Source organism: Haliotis rufescens, unplaced genomic scaffold (genome assembly GCF_023055435.1).
Source record: "Haliotis rufescens isolate VD_foot unplaced genomic scaffold, xgHalRufe1.0.p SCAF_9, whole genome shotgun sequence".
Taxonomy (NCBI): domain Eukaryota; kingdom Metazoa; phylum Mollusca; class Gastropoda; order Lepetellida; family Haliotidae; genus Haliotis; species Haliotis rufescens.
This window is the reverse complement of record NW_025964383.1, coordinates 985,538-1,007,087: the sequence shown is the minus strand read 5'-3', so window position 1 is coordinate 1,007,087 and position 21,550 is coordinate 985,538. Positions and strand designations below refer to the sequence as shown.

General features: G+C 39.4%; 3 protein-coding genes across 3 annotated transcripts in view; 1 reads left to right on the top strand and 2 right to left on the bottom strand.

The window, feature by feature from the left end:
- The window catches only part of LOC124152655 (monocarboxylate transporter 12-B-like), a 44,993-nt gene extending 43,939 nt beyond the window's left edge, over window positions 1-1,054 (bottom strand). The window contains exon 1 of the mRNA XM_046525686.2: window positions 970-1,054. The gene's annotated coding sequence lies outside the window, so the exon portion shown is untranslated. The remainder of the gene's footprint in view (window positions 1-969) is intronic.
- Window positions 1,055-16,128: 15,074 nt separating this feature from the next.
- Window positions 16,129-17,023, bottom strand: LOC125377464. Its single transcript, XM_048391040.1, has 2 exons — window positions 16,666-17,023; window positions 16,129-16,513 (listed from the first exon to the last, which is right to left on the bottom strand). The coding sequence occupies exons 1-2, from the start codon at window positions 16,764-16,766 to the stop codon at window positions 16,129-16,131; spliced, it is 486 nt and encodes a 161-aa protein (XP_048246997.1). The 5' UTR covers window positions 16,767-17,023.
- Window positions 17,024-18,934: 1,911 nt separating this feature from the next.
- The window catches only part of LOC124152654 (excitatory amino acid transporter-like), a 28,261-nt gene continuing 25,645 nt past the window's right edge, over window positions 18,935-21,550 (top strand). The window contains exon 1 of the mRNA XM_046525684.2: window positions 18,935-19,234. The gene's annotated coding sequence lies outside the window, so the exon portion shown is untranslated. The remainder of the gene's footprint in view (window positions 19,235-21,550) is intronic.

The following is a 21,550-nucleotide window of genomic DNA, read 5'->3' as shown; positions in this document are numbered from 1 at the left end:
AGTATTAAACTATAACCATCTCGGGTATTTCCAAATGACGACATCCGATGAGCTCCGTCGTTCTTTTTGTCTGTTTGTTTAGGCTGGAGAAATTAATTAACATGCGCCCTTTGTCGAAATTTTTATAGATCACAGTTAACCAATCAGTGTTTATGCAAAAATGCGTAAAACAAATATTGCCTCCAGCCTCCAAGTTTATTTAGCTGTCCTTGCAGACGGTAGCCCAGTCTCTGGTCACGCTCAGTTGCGTTGCGTATCATCCGGGTACTCACGGGGGAAAAAACAATAACAAAGGCAACAACCAGTCCGGGGAAATGCGTTAGATCAGTGCCCCTTTAAGCAATTTTGGCTGACCTGTCCCTCTTTGGGACTACTGTGTGTGAGTAGATACACATGAGTTTGGTATTCACATAATTTCTGTTTTTGTGTGGTTATGACTTCTATTTTCTTATATTGATATGATTCCATTTTTATCCTTGGCTGCTCTGTTTACATACGTTCGAGTAGCTGTCCATCTCTCAGAAATAGAGTTAGTTTGGCCTTCACTATTGCATCTCTTGGCTTTAGGAAATTTATGACAGATAGCGGATCTAACTGCAATTCTTGTTTTAACCTAGCCCGGGCTGGGGCATGGTCTTAACAACATTCTAGGAACATGTGTCGTAACGGCCTACTAAATATAGAAAACAATAGCTTAAAAAACAACCGAATCTAACGGTCACCGCCGACCCACAGGGTGTACACAATAACAAAATGACCAGTGACCAGCACGTGACCAGTGACCCGCATGTCTGCTGGAGGGGAGAGGGCACCTGCTGGCAGTGTTTGGAGTGATTGAATCTGCATCAACGCCTGAAGGTCAATTAAGAGTCAGTGATTAGGCCTTAAATTCAGATATTAATATTGTGAACAATAAAATGACAATTCATAAACTTGACTATACTGTTAGCGATTATTCGTCCAACTCACCCCCAAACCTCTTGCTGATTAGGCCTACACTCAAGCGTCAAGGTATGCATGCACAAACACTGGCTTCCCACGCACAGCTGATATGCCAAGGGAGAGCACTCTATTGATGCTCTTATATACATTGTATAACTAGACAATTTGATAATACCCTGCGCCGCACGTAAAATAAACAAGCTATCAAATCTCTAAAGGAGCTGAAGTGTACAGCTATATTTTTTTCAATTTGTATACCCCACCCGCTATAAAAAATAATTCTGAAACTTAAAAACAACTGTACATAATAAATCCTGTATGTAAGATTTTATATATCAATTTCATTAAACAGTGATCTCAGTGTCATATATTTTGTTTTATATTGCGTCGCCGCAGCAGTACTGTAATACAATCAAATACTTGTTCTTTACACAGATAAAATTAATCTAACTAGGTAAAAGTGTGGAAGGTACTACAATAGCTGAGAAACTATCGGACCTACTCCAGTCAAAGTTGGTATGACATTATTAAACAGTCATACATAACAGGGTGCACGGGAATCACTCACGCACGAATACAGTGTTAGCGTTGGGCGTCTCAACGTGCGTGATTGCCGTGCACCCTTTCGAGTTGAGTTGATTGGTTCAACTGTGTCATATGGCCCTGTGACGCAGGGGTAGCATGATGCAGATGGCTGTTACAATGAATGCTCGTTCCACCCGTGAGAAAACAGGTCTGGTTGGTCACGAATGGTCTGGTTGTTGATGAAATATAGTGATAGCTAAATAGACAGATTTTTTATTCATGCACCGATTGTCTTTAAATGTAATATCCAGTTATGTATGACTGTTTAATAATTTCATACCAACTTTGACTGGAGTAGGTCCAATAGTTTTTCAGATATTGTAGTAAACGTCGGTACCTTAAATTACCTTCCAGACTATATATTATACGCCTACGCCTGATATCCCCCAGCTCAAGGGCAACACAATCAGTAATTCAAGCTTTTGTGTGTGTAGAAAAGTAAAAGGCGCTTCTTGTCAATGTAAGAAAATGAACGAAAGACGTCAATCCTACAAACACGCCATTCCCTGATCAACATATATAGTTCTGATTTGTGAAACTCAATTTCTAAAAATCAAAAGTTATTATATTTGGCGGTTCAAAAAAGGATTATAAACATATCTTCAAAGTCAATCAAAAACTGTTTGAAAAATGTTAGCAAGTATTAATATTTGGGAGTTTCACAGGCCTAATTCATTCACCACCACCCGCCCCCAACCCCACCAACTAACTCACTCATACTGAAAGGAAGTAAACAGTTTAAACTAGCATTACAATAGCAGGTAAAAGTGTATAACTTAATGTTTTTTCCTAAATTGGAGTTTCGAAAATTTCCAAATTACTGAAAGAAACCATGCAACATTTCTTAGAAATCTTTCTTAGAAAATGCACACCATTGTCTATGGTACACGGTGAACGTGTTAGGGAACCTCTAGATACAGTACCCAAGACTAGATCCATATGTTTTGGGACTAGACTAAATCAAGGGAAATATAGCAAACTAGCAGTATTATGGTACAGACGTCTTTATACATTATTACTTCTCAAATGGCATAACTATCTGCTATTGTACATATTGTCATATGTTTTGTATGGTGCATATTGTCATATGTTTTGTATGGTGCATATTGTCATTTGTCGTGTATGGTGCATATTGTCATATATTTTGTACGGTACATATTGTCATATGTTTTGTATGGTGCATATTGTCATATGTTTTGTATGGTGCATATTGTCATTTGTCGTGTATGGTGCATATTGTCATATATTTTGTACGGTACATATTGTCATATGTTTTGTATGGTGCATATTGTCATATATTTTGTATGGTGCATATTGTCATATGTTTTGTATGGTGCATAATGTCGCATATCTTGTATGGTGTATATTGTCATATGTTTTGTATGGTGATTATTGTCATATGTCGTGTATGATACATATTGTCATATATTTTGTACGGTGCATATTGTCAGATGTTTTGTATGGTGATTATTGTCATATGTCGTGTATGATACATAATGTCGCATGTCTTGTATGGTGCATATTGTCATATGTTTTGTATGGTGCATATTGTCATATGTCGTGTATGGTACATGTTGTCATATGTTTTGTATGGTGCATACTGTCATATGTCGTGTATGTTACATGTTGTCATATGTTTTGTATGGTGCATAGTGTCATATGTCGTGTATGGTACATGTTGTCATATGTTTTGTATGGTGCATATTGTCATATGTTTTGTATGGAGCATATTGTCATATTTTTGTATGGTGCATATTGTCATTTGTTTTGTATGGTGCATAATGTCGCATGTCTTGTATGGTGCATATTGTCATATGTTTTGCATTGTGCACGTTGTCATATGTCGTGTATAGTACATGTTGTCATATGTTTTGTATGGTACATACTGTCATATGTCTTGTTATGTTGTTAAATATTCCTCCTTTAAACCTCTAATGCTGCGGATAGATACAGTGCAGTTCAGAAAATGATGGGGGCGGTCGGGTAGCCTTGTGGTTAAAGTGTTCGCTCGTCACGCCGAAGGCCCGGGTTCAATTCCCGACATGGGTACAATGCGTGAAGCCCATTTCTGGTGTCCCCCGCCGTGATATTGCTGGAATATTTCTATAAGCGGCGTTAAACCATACACACTCACTCAGAAAATGATGTGCACACCATACCCAGATCTCGACATGAACAAAAACTTATGAAAGTTGACATAGGGTGCCTGAATAAAGGGATATGTGTTTGTCACTGGTTCGAATCCAAGATTAACACTATTTCCTTTCTTTCTTTCCACTCATACATATTTATTTATGACGAAAAGCTTTTTAGAGTGATTGTGTGGAAAAAAGGTCGTGAGTTGTGTCCTAATCTGGTCAGTAAGTTGAGGAGGGTTTAAATCATAATTCAGTTTTAATTATACGGCTAGTTCATCCGCGTCATTTCGTAATTTCTGCCTTGTTCTACCATAGGACATGATAGTATTACCAGGAGCTCACAATGCGCCCTTGCGGAACTAGAGGCGGTTTTGTTATTAGTCTAGTAGCATCAGTTGTCGTAGGATAAGATGACAGACAGTCAGAATTGGCTTATTTGAATGTCGCATGTAAGAATAAGGCGTATATTGGAATAATTAAAGTATGTTTAACATCCAGCCAATTGCATATGAACATCAAAGTATTTAAATATATATATATATATAGTTCAATTGATAAAATAGGATACACTGATAAAATATGTATATAAGTGTGTATGAAAACATATAACAAAGCTGCTGCCATCTGTAAAATATATCGCTTATCATAAAAGCAATCTTCTTTAAAACAGAGAGAGGTTTAACAGTAAATAAATTACTTAGCAATACAATGAGATTGGTAAGCACAGAATGTGGTATCACGCCGTATCCAAGATCGGCATAGAAATGACATCAGCAGCACTAGGAGAAAGCGTATTTCAGACTCTATCTTATTTGCAAAAGGGGCAGAATCTTTCTTGCAGAGGGCCGGGAGATCTGCTGTGACGGCCGATTTTTATATGTGAATGTAGGTTTCCACATCTTAGTTTAGTTAGATACTTGTGGGATGATAGTTCGCAAGTAAAGCTCTGCCGATTGGTCTTTCCATCAGGGTTTTTGGTGCTTCCATGTCTAAAACTCTAAGTTCAGTCTTTTTACGAAACAGACTGAGTATGTAATTGACGGTGCCAGCCATGCGGATGGCGTCGCCAACGTTCACCTGTCTGCTTATTTTAGTAACTGTATTAAAATAGAACTTTTTCGTGTGTTATCAAGCTTATGGGGAAGTCTATTTCTTCGCACCTGATGACCTTGACGAACTATCTAAAATACTCTATTCTTTGTTTTGTTAGGCACGATGTCCACCCCGTTACTCCACGCTCCCAAAAAGAAACTGCATGCTTTATTCTGCACGTTATCTCCATGTATGATGGATATAAACCAACGAGCAAAAGAAACTGTACCTCTCACTTGATTTTACATATGTTTGATTTTCAATTGAAAATGTTAAAGGAAAAGAACACTCCAACTTGAAATTGTAATAAGTATCAGCTTTTTGTTCCTGGATTCAAACTTCGCTTATTATGGACTAAACATTTGACAGGTTTGACATGTGTTCTGCGCTATTTTCGCTACGCTGTGCAAAGCGACCCCTATCGGAGAAACGAAGAATGAGAATCCGTATATCATACGAAAGGATATACAATAAAGAGCTCCAGCCAAACTGACATGTGTTTTTGTTGTTGATTAACTTGACAGGGTGAAGCTATCGGTCAACATCATATTATGCACAGTGAAAAAACTACACGCTATCCCTTCAGCATGTTCAGAGCATTCAGGTAAAGAACACGTGATAACAAAATTGGTCAATAAAACGTGTAGAATTTGAGATTACCAGACAAGATGATTTATCAGTTAAGTTGCATTTCTGTTCTGCTAGACATTGTGTTATATGCAGAAAGAAAGATTACCGTGTGTATTTTCTCGTAAACTAAGTCGAAATAGCAATCAGCTGTAAGCACATTTTCTATCAATCTATCGGTGATTCGGTTAGAAAATACACAAAAAATAAAACTTCCAAGAACTTTGCTGCAATGGTCAGAAGAATCGTGCCTGAAACTATTAATTTATCAGTTGCTGCTACATAATAATAACCATAAGCCTAGTACTTTGGAACAACTGATAATTATTGTCGCATAATTATGTGTTAATGTATAGAACAGTTCGATCAGTGACCGTTGAGGCCTTCCGCGTTCTTGCCACAGCAAATGGGGGGTTTCCACTTTGCCAGTCGCTATTGTTCAGATATAGAAATCACTCAACCGTGATAATCCCCTAGACAATAGGGGATTACGTTATACATGTAGTCTGTTTCGGTCTATATCCTATAGTCTGCCCAAAATATAAAGTTTTAGTAAATATCATAGCGATTATCTCTATTCATATCGCATAATTCTGGTGATATATAAAGTCGTGCAAATATTTTATTATGAACTGACATTGATATCGGTATTCATATTTTATTCCCAAATACAGTAGCCAGCTAATGAATATGTACATAACGAAATTAATTTATTATTCATATCAGCATAGCACATGCAGACTATTTTGCACCGGTACACCAACAACATGGGAAGATGGCAGAATATGTTCTCTGAAGCAGACGGGGCTCCGGGATTTTCAGGCGGTCCATTGCACTATACACTATTTCTTTCTGGAGCTGATGGAACTTACTGATAGGTTCTTCCTGTTATATAGCCGTAACTGGTCTGGAGTCGGGTCTGTTAGTAGTCTCGAGGTTGGCAAGGAACTCTTCAGCAGATAACTTGGAAAAATCTCTAAGATGGTAATGATCTACTAATAGCGTCATTGACTGTGTTTACTGTTGGCAAACACTTCCAGTGAGTTCTGGTACCTTTCGTAGTCTTAACTCTTGACGTAAAGTCAGAACATTATCAAATGCCTACCACCAGGTGAATTTTAAATCAGTCTAATGTTAACCTGTGCGTTTGCCATAAATATGTAAATAAATAATGTAAATTCTATTTGAATAATTAAGTCCGGAACACATGCAGTTGCGCTTTTTAACTAGTCCAGTGTTTTCATCCCTTTTAACAACATCCCATTGCCTGCAGACATCCTCACAACAATTAATACTGTAATGACAAAGGTCCATCTCCCGGTAAGCCACCGAGTGATTACAGTTCGCCAGTGAGAAGCGATCAGTTGAAACAGACTTTTGTCAGCTTAACCACAAATCCAAGACTAAAACAATATTCAGCCGACTGGCAAAGTGAGAACAAACCCGGCAAGTGATTGAAAACAAGATGCAAATATCGTAATTACAACCAAGAAAAGTAATATGTATAATATCAGGCAGATACCTTGTTCGAGGAATTTATCCGCCAATATCCACAAAAAGTAACAATATCCCAGCAGCGCAAGTCCCAACCCCAGAGGATGTATATACCAGATCCCCTGCAACGATGCCCACCAGCACATTGGAAAAACCCCAGACTCAAAGAACTTCAGACCTCTGTCAAAAAGCTAGATCTCCAATCCGCTATTTCCAAACACGTGCTCAAGAACCAAAACCACCGTGTGGGAAGCCGCCAAAGTCAAAGAAAACTACAAGAAGCCATTGGCATCAAGAGACACCAGCCAGGAATGAACCGTGACCAAGGAACCTATCAACAACAACAACAACAAACGTTTATTTCGCTTCAAGGTCATAGCTATGACATATTGAAGGTACAAATGGAGATATATGGTGACAGTTTATCTGCCCAGTGCTTTGGACTTATTGCTTTGACTATTGTCTACATACATGTGCGAATGACCTGCCTCCAGTTTAACCATTGCCTATTACCATTCAGAGATAATTTAAGTCCTAGCTTCCGGTTATGCATTGCTATCACCTATCAGCACTAAGTAACTGTTTGGTGTTGGCTTCCATCTGTCCATTGTAAATCACATATCAGCGCCAATTTACTGCTGGCTTCCCTTGTTAAGTTTCAACCCCTGTAGTCGTATCACTTTTGTTGTTCTTACAAGTACATAAATTATATATGTTCTCTGCTTCATGGCAGTTATTAACCTTTTAAGGAGAGAGTATATACTTCGAAACGTCGTTTTCCTAAACAATAAATGTTGACGTCCATAAATTCTCTTCCTTAACATCCCATACATCTGAAGCTGTGCAAATAAACGTCTTCGATGTCACGTGTCTTTGTAACAATCGAATATTTTAAATATATGGCGTTTCGTTTTACATATAAACGCTTAATTTTGACAACTGAACTGGCCATTCTTATCTTGCTACGCTGTCACGTTCACCACACAAGACCTGGTTTTTATAGCCCAATCTTAGATTAAATAATTACCCAAGACACCTGAAATGCCAAATGCGAACCCCTCATTGCTATACATCAATAATATCCCCAGAGGCCGGGATGAACGTTATTGGGTTATTTTGCATAGTTTTTGTCAGGTAATCTGATTGGTCCTACCACTTATACCTGTAATAAAGTCATTAATTGAGCATTAAGCGCATGACGACAATTCACAGGTGTTGGGTTATATCATGAATCATGGATAACAAGAAGGTAGTAGTATTGTATATAATTTGCCTGAATAAGAGTATATGAACTGAACTTAAAACACATCTGTGACGTCATTCTATTGTTTGAACGCTCCATTATTTTTAAGGAATGGAGAGTTACTCGGACATTCCCCTCTAACTTCATTGCTAAAAAATACGTACACGTATTCACTGTATACTAAACTACGTAATACACATTTACACACGTCAGACAAATGTGCAGGGTTAAAGCCTTTCAGGTTATAGTTAAGCATCACCCTGCTAAATACGAGGATTCAAGGGGATTTCCCCCTCGCTGTCAATCAGGTCCTCCAATTGCCCCATTGCTGGTCCGAAGCCCAGTTTGTTGGGTCGCTCATGCTAATTGGCATCTGGTGTTTGTTATACGCCCCACTCAGCAATATTCCAGCTATATGACGGCAGTCTGTTAATAATGGAGTCTGGACCAGACTATCCAGTGATTGACATCATAAGCACCGATCCACGCATTTCGGCTAATACGATGACATGCACCAACCAAGTCAGCGAGTCTGACCACCCGATCGCCTCTTACGACAAGCATAGACGCATTTTACGGCAAGCATGGGTCGCTGAAGACCTATTCTACGTATACCCTGGCTCTTCACGGGTCGGCATCTCGTGATTCGGGCTAATTAAAACTAGTCAGCACTGAAGGAATACTTCTACATGATTTTATTCTCAAAAATATAATTTGATTTAAAACTTTAAAGATTAATTCGCATAATACACAAATCTTAGTCATCTTATCTTTGAAAATCAATACATTTGCTTTTTTCGGCACATATATATCACATGTCAAACATGGTATAGATGTCATGTGGCTGCAAATTGTATCTTCTTCGTCGTTTCCATTGAACTGATTTATTTTATATTTATAACAACAGTTCTTTCAATTTTCAATTACCAAAACAAAAATCAGTATACTTTCTTTTGTCTCTCAGTTTACTTTCCGTCTCGGTTTGTTGAATTACACATTTCAAGACGACATGGTCAGCACCACGAGACACAGTCATGCAGTCAGTCCTGGGGGTTTATTCACAATCTATTGTGAGGAACAATTAATATAAATTTGACATAGATAGATAGATATTCTTTATTTCCTCCAGATATTGAAGATACATATCATATATGATATTATGTATAATTACAGAGCTGTACAGTAGTACAATTGAACAATATTATTAGAAATGATAACTACAAAATGCATGACAATCAAGCACTCTTATAACTGTTTTGTAACAGATACAGCCATTTCCTACAATGTCTTGACACAATAACCATAAGGTCACCCCATAGACTTTGGGATAAAGAGCTAACACACTCAGGCATACCGCCTAGTAGTACAGATAGGATTATATCATCGTCCTCACTACATAGTCTTGCAAATGTAGAGACATCTATCACATCACAAATGATTTCAAATAGTTCATTTCTGTCATTCATATTCAATATACAATACACAAAGACATGCTTAATAATATCATGAGCTACAATTCCACATCGACATTCCCTGGATTCTATATTTATGCATCCCAGCCGTACAAGATGAGACAGGTTTGGGAACTGTTCAGGACGTTCAAGTGCAAGCAGCCAGAGTCTGTGTTCTTTATCATTACGTAGCGAAACATATCTATTTAAGTTAAGTCTAGATAGCAGCTTAGAGCATACAGCTTCCTGGTCTGCAGAAATAATCCTTTCCTTAACAATATCAGACCATGCCTTTTTACTTGGGAAGCTACATTTAATTAGATAATCTTCTATTTCTGCATTAAGATTGTATTTTTTGACAAGTCTGAGCATGTTATATACAGGTGACAAAGCACATCGTTTTTTGAGGTTATCCAACGCTATTTCGTATCTAAACTGCCCAAGGCGAGTAATGAATACCTTTTTAAAGACATAGCTATAACTGGATCGGCATAGTTTTCCAAGTAGTAACAGTGACTGTTTGTCAATAAAGGATTGGAGAGATATCAAACCCATGTTGTCCACAGCAACAGTACCTGATGTACATTGTGGAAGGCCCTGTATTTTTCTACTGACATAACGTTGAATAACTTCCAGCATATCGTATTCTTTGAGGGTTAATAGCCCCCAGACATTACATCCATAGAGTTTGTATCACTCGTTCCCAGATCCTTTTTGCTGGGATTGGATTCATGCCTCCAAACTTTAGTCCAGTATCATTATTACTATTTATTAACATTTTTAACTTTTCACAAGCTAATTGTGTTCGTTCTAAGGAAGACTTATCAGAGCTTATCCTGACACCTGCATATATTATAGATTGCTGAAGTGGAACACACCTACTGCCCAAGTACAGTGATTGAGAGCAGGTAAATTTACGCTGCACATCAAATATTAGAACAGCGCTTTTCGTGACATTGTACTTAAGCTGCCATTTATATGCATACTGATTTACAACATTGAGAAGATCTTGAAGGCCTGTTGGTGAGCTACTAAATAGTGTTGTATCATATGCCAAGAGCTGGCCTGGAGTATGTGCCCACGGCAGATTTAGTCCTTGTTTAGAGCGTTCCAGCTCGCATAACAGATCATTTATATATAATGTAAAGAGCCAAGTAGATATAACTCTGCCTTGACCAACTCCTTGGCGTACATGAAACAAGTCTGATCTATAGCCTGCAAAGCTGACATAGGAGTACATAGACATATAAGAGCTACGTAGTATTCGCCATGTTTTACCCGTGATACCAAGGTCATAAAGTTTTAGAAAAAGGCCATCTAGCCATACCCTGTCGAAGGCTTTTTCATTATCTAGAAATGCACAGTACACTGGAGAACTTTTTTCATTGTAATATGCTATTGCTTCTAATAGTGTGAGGGCCGCAGTGTCTGCACCTGCATTCTTGCGAAAGCCAAATTGGAGAAGATGTGGGAAATTACAGTTTTTAGTTACCCAGGATTCGATTCTGTTGAGTATGAGCCTTTCCAAAAGTTTACCAAAAGCAGATGTCATAGTTATTCCCCTGTAATTAGCAGGATCCGACTTGCTTTTACCATGACATTTATGGATTGGGAGGATTTGACCTATGTTGTACTCACATGGTATATATTCATAGTGCACAATTGCATTGAATAAAACCATGAGATGGTGATGAATAGATCTACCTGCTTTTTTAATATGCTCGTTTGAGATTCCGTCATGCCCTGGTGATTTACCTGTTTTCAGAGATTTGGCAGTATCCATCAATTCTTCAGCAGTGAAGGGTTTTGAAAGGGAGATGCTATAGCTACACCATTACTGTCATAAGAATCAGTGCTATCTAATACCTCATTTTCAAGGTCATTAACACGTTGTTTGGCGTAAGAGGAAAATAGAACATCATGTTTCAGATCAATATCCGGGGCAGCTAGATTTCTGTAATATTCACCAAACATATCACATATATCCTTCGGGTCATTAGATGATTTATCTGAATAGACAAGTTTTTGAGTATGACCTTTGTTTTTACGATAACGTTTAGCTACCCTGAAGTATTCATGAACATCAACCTCAGCAGCTTCATAAACTTCTTTGTATCTATCATCTATCAGCTTTTGTTTTGAGATCCGATGCTGTTTTCTAAATAACCGTTTGGCTTCTTTGTATCTAGCAAAAAAGATGTTGCTTTTATCGCGAGTTTTACCATTTTCCTTCCATTCTTTACGGCACTTGCGCATACTATTGTGTAATGATTTAAGATTATCCTTTTTCCAAGTACGGTTTCAGCCTAGGTTGGAATTTTGATGAAGGAATGTACATTATTGCTGCATTTTGAAGGGCTGAGGTGATGTATTCATTGTAATATTGAATAAAGTCTACTGGTGTCTGGTAGTCTGAAATTGCAAAAACAGTATCACGAAGCCAGTTTTCAGTTTCAAAACGATAAAGCATTAGGTCCGTCTCAGTTGCTTTCCGCCAGTTAAGTTCATCACCTCCATATTGACTTATAGGTGTTGTTATAGTTAGACAGGCAAGAATAGGCAAATGATCTGATACAGAGTAAGATACATTTGTATCAATGACAAATCCGACAACATTAGGTGTAAAATCAACATTTACAAAAATGTAATCTAGCATAGTCTTAATATTTCCACTTTTGGTGAAATATGTATATCTAGTGACGTCATCGATGGGGATCACAGAGTACAGAGATCTCTCATTCAATACTCTGCTTAAATATTTGGAACGCAGTTTATCAGGAGTGCGTAAGTCTGTGTTAAAGTCACCAAGTATGATAGTCTGTCCATGTTGTGAATACACATCATATAATTGTATGACATAGTCAAGCGCTTCACAATAAACACTGTCCAGCACATTACTAGATGGAAGATATGTTCCTATAATAAAAACAGGAACATTGTTCATAGTCAATTTGATACTGATCGTTCGATCATCATCTGGAGTGTTTATCACAGACGAGACACAACAGTCCCATTTACGAACAAATATTGCTACGCCTCCTGAGCCTCTAGGTCTTGGTAGTTCTGATTTGCCACATTTGGAATACACATCAAATTCATCATGGATCCCATTTAAGTAGGATTCGTTTTGTCTGTTTAGCCAGTGTTCAGAAATGAACATTATATCACAACTTTCAAGTTTATCAGCAAGTTCAGTAGCAGCATGCATAACGCCACGCACATTCCATGTAGCAAGTCTGATCATAAGAAACAAGAGATAGGTCACAAATAGTCGTTATCTTGATTTACTTTGTCATGTTTAATATCTTGACCGTTCATCATCCTTACGTACATACCATCTTTTGCTGGGAACCCACGCTCTACAGTTGACATTCTCTGGCCAGAATGTATCCTCTTCAAGCATGACCTTGGCACCCTGGTTAGGAACATGGATTCGTATGGTGTAAGTTGGATTATATATCTTCCAGTGCTTCAGAAGTGACAGTTTACTAATTGTCACTCCTCGGTCTTTAGCGTAGTCGATGATGGCGTCCCTGACGATTTCAAATGGTTGATCAGCTTTTATGTAGGACAAAACTAGTCTCTTTGAGTTGAAACGTGAGGCCCCAGAAAATACACGTTTCCACTGTTGGTTAAAGTTAACCTTTCGTGAGTGAATAGTTTCCTGTTTTCCAAGGTCACTGTCATGACCCCAGGAGCTATCGTTCTGCTCGTCTTGGAGTTCAATAGTGATAGAGAAGAAGAAGAAGAAGAAGAAGAAGAAGAATATTATTTTATTATAGTGTCACCCACTGTACATATAAAATGACAAGTCAAGAATGTAAAAATTCAGCGGCCGGCCAAAATGGCCTACGAGACACTAAAAGACTCATAAAAAACACTTTTTTATATATGTACACACCACATTTAATAGCAATTATGAAAATAACATTAATAATATTATCCCCCATACAAACATCCTATATACACACAACCACATCCATTCCCACATCCAGGCCTTCACTCACAGCAGCTTACGCAAACCACGCAAACACACCCGCACATTCAGACACACCCAAACCCTCATTGACATCACTTCAATCACATCCGAACCCTCGCTCGAACCCTCAGCGTCACAAATCACTCTCACACACACCCTATTTCTTAAACGCACCCTCACCTGTATCCGTTCCCGCATCCACACCAACTCCCTCATCCGCACCCATCAACCACGTCCTCACTCGCATCCACAACCCTCCCCGTCTCCACAAAAAAGAAGCACCAACCACGCACAAAGACACCAACAAAGTAACAATCTACCGCCGCATACACACACTTCCTCCCAACGACCCCCCCCCCCCCCCCCCCCACACACACACACACACACACGCACCCGCGACAACATGAAACAAGCACCCATCACAACCCCTCGGGCCAGCCACCCATCACAACCCCTCGGGCCAGCCACCCATCACAACCCATAGCACCCCCACACATCAACCCTACAACACAGCAAAACATGATAGATGATAAGAATTATCACACGCACACAACTACCCAGTTTATTGTTTTATATATTTTCTTCTCCGATACATTGAGAAGATTAATGCAGCAAGTGGTTTAACCAGTTCGTCGCACTTAAGAATACGGTTTGGTCTGCCGGAGACATGGTAATAAACGAGGGGTTAATAAGGGATACTTTCTGCCAAAGATTAAGTCTTAGATCTCTATAACAGTCACACGTTACCAAAAAGTGAACTTCATCTTCAACAGTTTGGCCGTTACATAATTTACAGACGCGTTCAGAAACAGGGGTTTTCGGGCGTGTATAACGACCTCTTTCTAATTCTAAGGGTAAAGTTCCACAGCGAAGTTTAGCTAAAGTGCTTCGTCGTGATCTATCCAGAATATGGCGTACATAAAATGAAACATTCAGTGTATTTTTAAACAATCTAAACGTTCTAAGCTTATTGTCTGTAGTATGGCCAGTGTCATTCCAAACTCCACGCAACCAGTTTTCTCTGTCAAGTTCTATCAGTTTTGATTTCAAAATTTGGAAATCTATATTACCAATATTATAGAGATCCAAAAATGGTAGATCAAAAGAAAGACAGACAGGCTTACATCTTCTCTCATGGACAGTGGTGGAAAAGCTTGGGTATTGGGCTCTGGGCTTGCATCATCATGTTTCGTGTATTCATCAAGTCAATATTGCCGTCTATTTTGCAAGCTCGTTTGTCAATAGTCGAAATCGTTGTACAAATCTGGTCTTTAAGATGCACAATTTCTTTACTCTTGTTATTCAAGTCACTTTTCAAGGAACAAATATCTCTCTTCAATCGTTCTTCAGTCAGTTGCAAACACTTAGTCTCGGTGACATAATGCTGAAGTTGATTGTTCTTGTCTTCATATGCATCAATCATTTTTCTCATATCCAATTCATATTTGTCCTGGAAATCACAAAGTTTATTGCATACAAAATCCAGTTTTTCCTTCATTTCTTCATGAATGGCTATTAGTTTGTTAAACACTTCAGGCACAAAATCATTTATTTTGGATTTGCTTGTCATATTTTCAGGGTCAAGCACCTGACTCACATCATACACATTGTCACATCCGCCAATATCTGTATAGCGTGCTCTTTGACGGCTTAATACATCAGTTTGAATAACATGGGGTGGCACTGCTCCTTTAATGTACTTAAAAAGGAGATATATGTCTGCAGCATATTTGTCTGAGATACTTTTAGATCTTCCTCCACGATTCACTCTCTTTATCAGTACCCCGTCTGGGAAATCACTGCATTCTGCCTTAGCTATATCATACAGTGAGTGTCGCACATCATTCAACAGTTTTTCATCATTCTTGTATATGCTTTTGAGAGAAGTCTCACATGATTGCCTGTCACTTTCTCCTAAAATGTCCCCAAGGTCTCTGAGGATATCAAAGTCAATAGTTTCAGGGGTTTGTGTGGGGTATGTTGGAGAGGAGTTCATAGCTGTACCCTAGAAAATTAGAAGAGTAGTTGGGCTTTACCTTCTGCTTGAGATCATGGAAGTCAGTTGTCTTTTTCACCGCCGGTGAAGCAAAATATATCCATAAGGACTGCACAATATGCAGAGCTCCGTCAAAACACGTCCGGTCGTCTCGAGACCCAAGCCCACATTCAATTTTCAATTACCAAAACAAAAATCAGTATACTTTCTTTTGTCACTCAGTTTACTTTCCGTCTCGGTTTGTTGAATTACACATTTCAAGACGACATGGTCAGCACCACGAGACACAGTCATGCGGTGTCCTCCCATTAGTTAGACGTCCCAATAGTTAGACAGCTTATAACAACACTTTAAACGGTTGAGTGCACACTAATCCTTATGCTTGTTACCTCAGACTTTAAAATGGAATAGTCCAGATAAGATCTGACAAACAAAGGAAAGCAGCTTTAAATAGATACTTTAATATTATACTTAACATTTAATGACACTTTACATTTGATAAATTTTATACAGTTTGTAACAACACTTTGTGACAGTTTTTGGTAATGTACACTTTACATTTAATAACTTTTACAGTTTATTTATCCCAGACGAAGTGTGCAATGTGACAGAGGTCTGTTGAATCGCTCTTGAACTTCTGTCTTCAGTTGTCGAAAAAGCCGGCCATAGGTTGTTGCTTGGCGATCTGGCAAAAGGGCGAACACAAGAGGGAAGGTGTTGGGACCAACTCTGGCATGAATGATGTATACTTGATCCCATAAACCTTGACATGCTGTGAAGGTACCATCCATGTAAAGGGTGTCAGCTTCCTGGCGTGCTTGTATCTGTTCTGCAGTGGAGAACGCCAGGATCTTGTCATCGTCGCCGTCGCTGAACAGTAGAAAGGGACGTCCATCTGTTGTCTCTGACCATTTGTCTTCAATGTCTACTGCTGACCGCGACCTGGGTAACGCTCGAATGTAACGCCTGAACAAGAGCAAAGGAACAGTTACACATATGTTACATGAAATATTGATCATGATTTCATTAACTTGAAATGTTTAAGAGCGAAACAAGTTATGTGGGACCTAAAAAAAGAGTAAATTCTAACCAAGTCAAAAATACGGGATGATATTTACCTGTAAAGTGCACCTTTCACGCTCTGAAATGACGGCATCGCTGGCATGTTGGCTTCATCTACATGTACTTGAGTGACTTGCTCCTCGTACAATGCCTGCATCTGTGTGGTTTCTTCTCGCGCTCTTTTACGAAGATTGCAGACAAAGTTCACTCTGGTTTCATCTTCAGGCGGATGGTTATGTTCCGACTGATTGCAAAGAAAGTCACCGACAGTCGTACATTTCCCATTGCACGTCTTGACGACACATCTCCAATGTGTGCAGGTTTGCCTCTCGCGGTTTCTGTTGTAAATATATCCATCTAATATCAACTGCTCACTTCCGAGCCGAGAGGTGAGGTACTCTACTTACCTTTAACCAACCATATCGATACTGATAATGATACGTACCCCAAGATCATTTTTATTTGTTTGATGAGTAGATAATCTAAACTCGACTCCTTCAACTAATCATACAGTAAGACAATTAAGCTACTCCATAGTTTACATAGGAAATCTCATGCCTATTGAACCTGTGCTGAGAGTAAGGTAATTTAGGTTAATTAAACGAAATTATAACATATATTACTCCCTAAACTGTGAGTCCCCTATCCCTACCCAGTACTTTAATCTAATTAGGACCGATCCATTACACCTGTAGGTATATTCCCTCTTTGCCCGAATAAACATGTCTAACAATTGGGACGTCTAACTAATGGGACGTCTAACTATTGGGATATAACCAGTCATGCAGTCAGTCCTGGGGGTTTATTCACCAATCTATTGTGAGGAACAATTAATATAAATTTGACATAAACATCAACACTGAATGGAAAGGTATCCATTAAGACACACTTGTGCTGTAAAGATGAAACTGGAAGCCAGGTGAAGCGTAATGGAGTTTAACGTCGCACCTATACAGGACGCTACACGCTTCTAATATGAATCATGACAAAGCAGTTTCCACTGCATTATTGCACCACTGGTATCAAAGCATATGCACTGTTTAAACTCTTCCAGAAGACCATACAACCGTCCCCCATTCTGCTTCGTCACGCATTCTCACAAACCCATTCACCGCTAAGGCTAGTACCTGTATGTATGTCATTATGCTTGCGAATTGTAGTATGTCTTCCTGTGATCAATGTTATACTTGTAATGCTTATGTTGAGTGTCGGTGAGGATAAATGCACCCCTGTGTTGGGTGTGTGTGTGGGGGGGTGGGGGGTGGGGGGGGGGGGGGGGTGGTGGTGGGGGGGGCGTATAATCTACGTATGGTATATGTGTACGTGTGTGCGTAGTGCATGTGTGTGTTGTGTGTGTGTGTGTGTGGGGGGGGGGGGGGGGCGCGTATAATCTACGTATGGTATATGTGTACGTGTGTGCGTAGTGCGTGTGTGTGTGTGTGTGTGGGGGGGGGGGGGGGGGCGTGAGAGCGTGTGTGTGTGTGTGTGTGTGTGTGGGGGGGTTATAATGTACGTAGGGTATGTATGTGTGAGTGCGTGTGTTTGTGTGTGCGTGTGCGTGTGTGTGTGCATGGTATGGTGTGGGGTGTGTGTGTGTGTACCTACGTGTTTGTGTATGATCGTGTGCGTGACTTTATAAGTAATTTGGCGTGTGAGTGTGAGTGTGCGTGCGTGCGTGCGTGCGTGCGTGCGTGCGTGTTCATAACCCAATCTTAATTTTAAACATTGTGTTAGTATATGTCTTATTTTACCTTACCCAGATCATGACGTTATAATTTGCTTTTATGTCTAGTGTCTCGTAGGCCATACCTGGTCGGATGTTATATTTTACTGTTCGTGTACGTGTTTTAGTATGAAGTGTATATAACATGTGACACTATAATAAACATTATTCTCTCTCTCTCTCTCTCTCTCTGTAAACGCTGATTTAAGCTGTATAACAACAGTTCTTTCAATTTTCAATTACCAAAACAACAATCAATTTACTTTGTTTTGTCTCTCAGTTTACTTTCCGTCTCGGTTTGGAATCTTAAATGTTGACGCACATGACTGCTCCAATAGAGAAGTCTGGGTTGTTGAATTACACTTTTCAAGACGACATGTTCAGCACCACGAGACACAGTCATGCAGTCAGTCCTGGGGGTTTATTCACCAATCTATTGTGAGGAACAATTAATATAAATTTGACATAAACATCAACACTGAATGGAAAGGTATCCATTAAGACACACTTGTGCTGTAAAGATGAAACTGGAAGCCAGGTGAAGCGTAATGGAGTTTAACGTCGCACCTATACAGGACGCTACACGCTTCTAATATGAATCATGACAAAGCAGTTTCCACTGCATTATTGCACCACTGGTATCAAAGCATATCCACTGTTTAAACTCTTCCAGAAGACCGTACATCCGTCCCCCATTCTGCTTCGTCACGCATTCCGACAAACCCATTCACCGCTAAGGCTAGTACCCGGATGTAAACACTGATTTAAGCTGCTGGGCGGAGCGCCACAACTCGATAAGCACGCTGTCGCTTTGTCGTCACAGACGCTGTCACCTATAGCAGTCACATTGATACAACAACTGTTGGCAGATACAAGATATCTTCGAAGGCTGGCTAAACTCAGTGAGTTGATTTCATATATTATTATCATTTTCATCTAACTTATAACACTCTTTAAAAATGTTAAAGTTAGGTGTACGTATATGAATAGTGTTTACAGGGGAATAGCGAAGATCTACTATTGTTTATAAGACAGGTCGATGTTATATAAAGAGCTAGCTCAACATATGTACTACATGTATCTGTAAATCCAACGTGTATTGCAACTGTGACAACACCACTACACATTGATATAGTTGTCATATAGCACAGAGTAGCACCCATTGATCGGTGTACAATATGGTAGTATCTGACAGATGACGAAATCACTCCACGGCTGTTAGTGAGTGTAACCAAACAAATGCACCCTGTGTTTGACGGGCATTGCATTTCTTAGAACATAGAGACGGATACAGAATTTTGAGAATAGGAAGGGTGAGGTGGTGATGTGAAATGAGTTAACGTGCGTTCAAGATTATTGTGTGTGTGTGTGTGTGTGTGTGTGTGTGTGTGTGTGTGTGTGTGTGTGTGTGTGTGTGTGTGTGTGTGTGTGTGTGTGTGTGTGTGTGTGTGTGTGTGTGTGTGTGTGTGTGTGCGCCTGTTTGTATTAGTCCGGACTTATGCCGTTTTTTTAGTGCCAGCCCACTTACATACCATGACATAGGATACTGACTCCGAGCCGACCAGTCCTTTAGTAATCCAATTAATGCCGAGCGTCAGGCTTGGTAATCAGCATCATCTTTTAACGTCTTTGGTACGACGCGCCCGGGATTCGAACCCAATAGCTGTAGGGAGGGAGTCGCGAAGAGTACAAAAGACATGGTAGAACACTCAAGGTGTCTGAAAAACTGTGAATTTGAACCCCTGCCCCCATCGCCGTAGGAACACCACGAACCTAGATACATACTGCTTGGTTTCTTTCGATTAACAGACATGGCTAAATCTGAGTCAGTTAGGTATTTTTCAAGAGAACATGATCAGAGAGTACGACACGTATTTTAATTCGAACGACCTCAAGTGTACCTCATTTAAGTGGATATCTATCCTTCGCTGCACGTGGATTAATTAAAGTGAACACCGACCTAAATAACTTGGTTACTGAGACCATCACAGTTGTCAACCCTCGAAATTACATTATAAATAGTTCCCGTTTTTCAATGAGATATTTTCTTATCAGCGATCATGTATCTGTATCTGTCACAGAGCTGTGCTCCAATGATTAGGGACGTCAATAAATAAGAATAAAGTAATAATGAAAACGTGGTAACAGGTTCACAGGTTTATCAATAACAGCTTATTGTACTTATAGATGACAAGAAAAGGATGCGTAGACAGCCAATCAATTCAATTAACTCGACGCTCTAATGAGTGAATCACATCGGCAGGGTTAAATAACGGGAAATAAACACAGAGGGCTAATCCCTAAAATAAGTCACTTAGAGTACAAAACAGACGAGTTTGTCTGAATATTAAACTAGCCTGAACGACTACGATTCAGTCACTTTGACTGAACAAGGAACAACTAAAATCTCCAAGTAGCTAACTATATATAGTCAGTCAAGCGAAGGTTTGTTATCCGCAGATAACTAGAAAAACCGAGCATTGGAAACACTAGTTACAAAGTAGCTAGACAATCACAGACAAACAGACAGTCAGACAGACAGTAGTTTATTTTCGTCTTGCCAACATTATTTACAGTGTAAACACCTCATGGGGGTGGGAGTTCTAGCATGTATTGATCAGCTTTTTGGCCGTAGCCTGTTGGAAGTAGGACATACTCTTGGAATTCTAATACTACAACTTCATGCAGTCGCCTTATATGGTCAAAACGTCGCTATATAAGTGCAATAATCTTGGACGCGACGTTAAACCCAATTTCACCTCACCTTATATGGTCAAAAGTAAGATACTGCTGCTGGCCACTGCGCTGTATATACATGTCAACTCAGTTGGAATGGTCGGAGTTGAGAGCTCAGGGTCCCGCTCCTCACAGCGATCGTAGCGCTACAACTCGTCTGTCATATGTACCCTCAAACAAATATATCCAATACAGCCCATGCAAGTCTATAATATTTGGCAAGTCAAGATTACTGCAGTATCTGAAAATGAAGAATCTCTGGGCTTCTTTTTATTATATTTAATAGCTATAATTTAACAACTGTTTTTTCTGTAAAATATGTTCATCTCAGAGACTAGATGTTTATCTACGTTACAACCGCCTTACATCTTTTTTAAAGTATGGGAGTTACGATCGCGTTAGCGCTACGATCGCTTTGTGTCATGACGGTCTAAGAGTATAGGTTGTGGCACATCAGACGGGCATGTGTTGTCGAAGTATCC

What these genes read in the sequence shown, in the direction of transcription:
- LOC125377464 (XM_048391040.1), bottom strand. Translation starts at nt 16,766, where the DNA reads ATGCAGGCATTGTACGAGGAGCAAGTCACTCAAGTACATGTAGATGAA. An exon ending in GTGAAAGGTGCACTTTACAG is followed by an intron (nt 16,514 to 16,665) that starts GTAAATATCATC and finishes GCTCTTGTTCAG; the next exon opens with GCGTTACATTCGAGCGTTAC.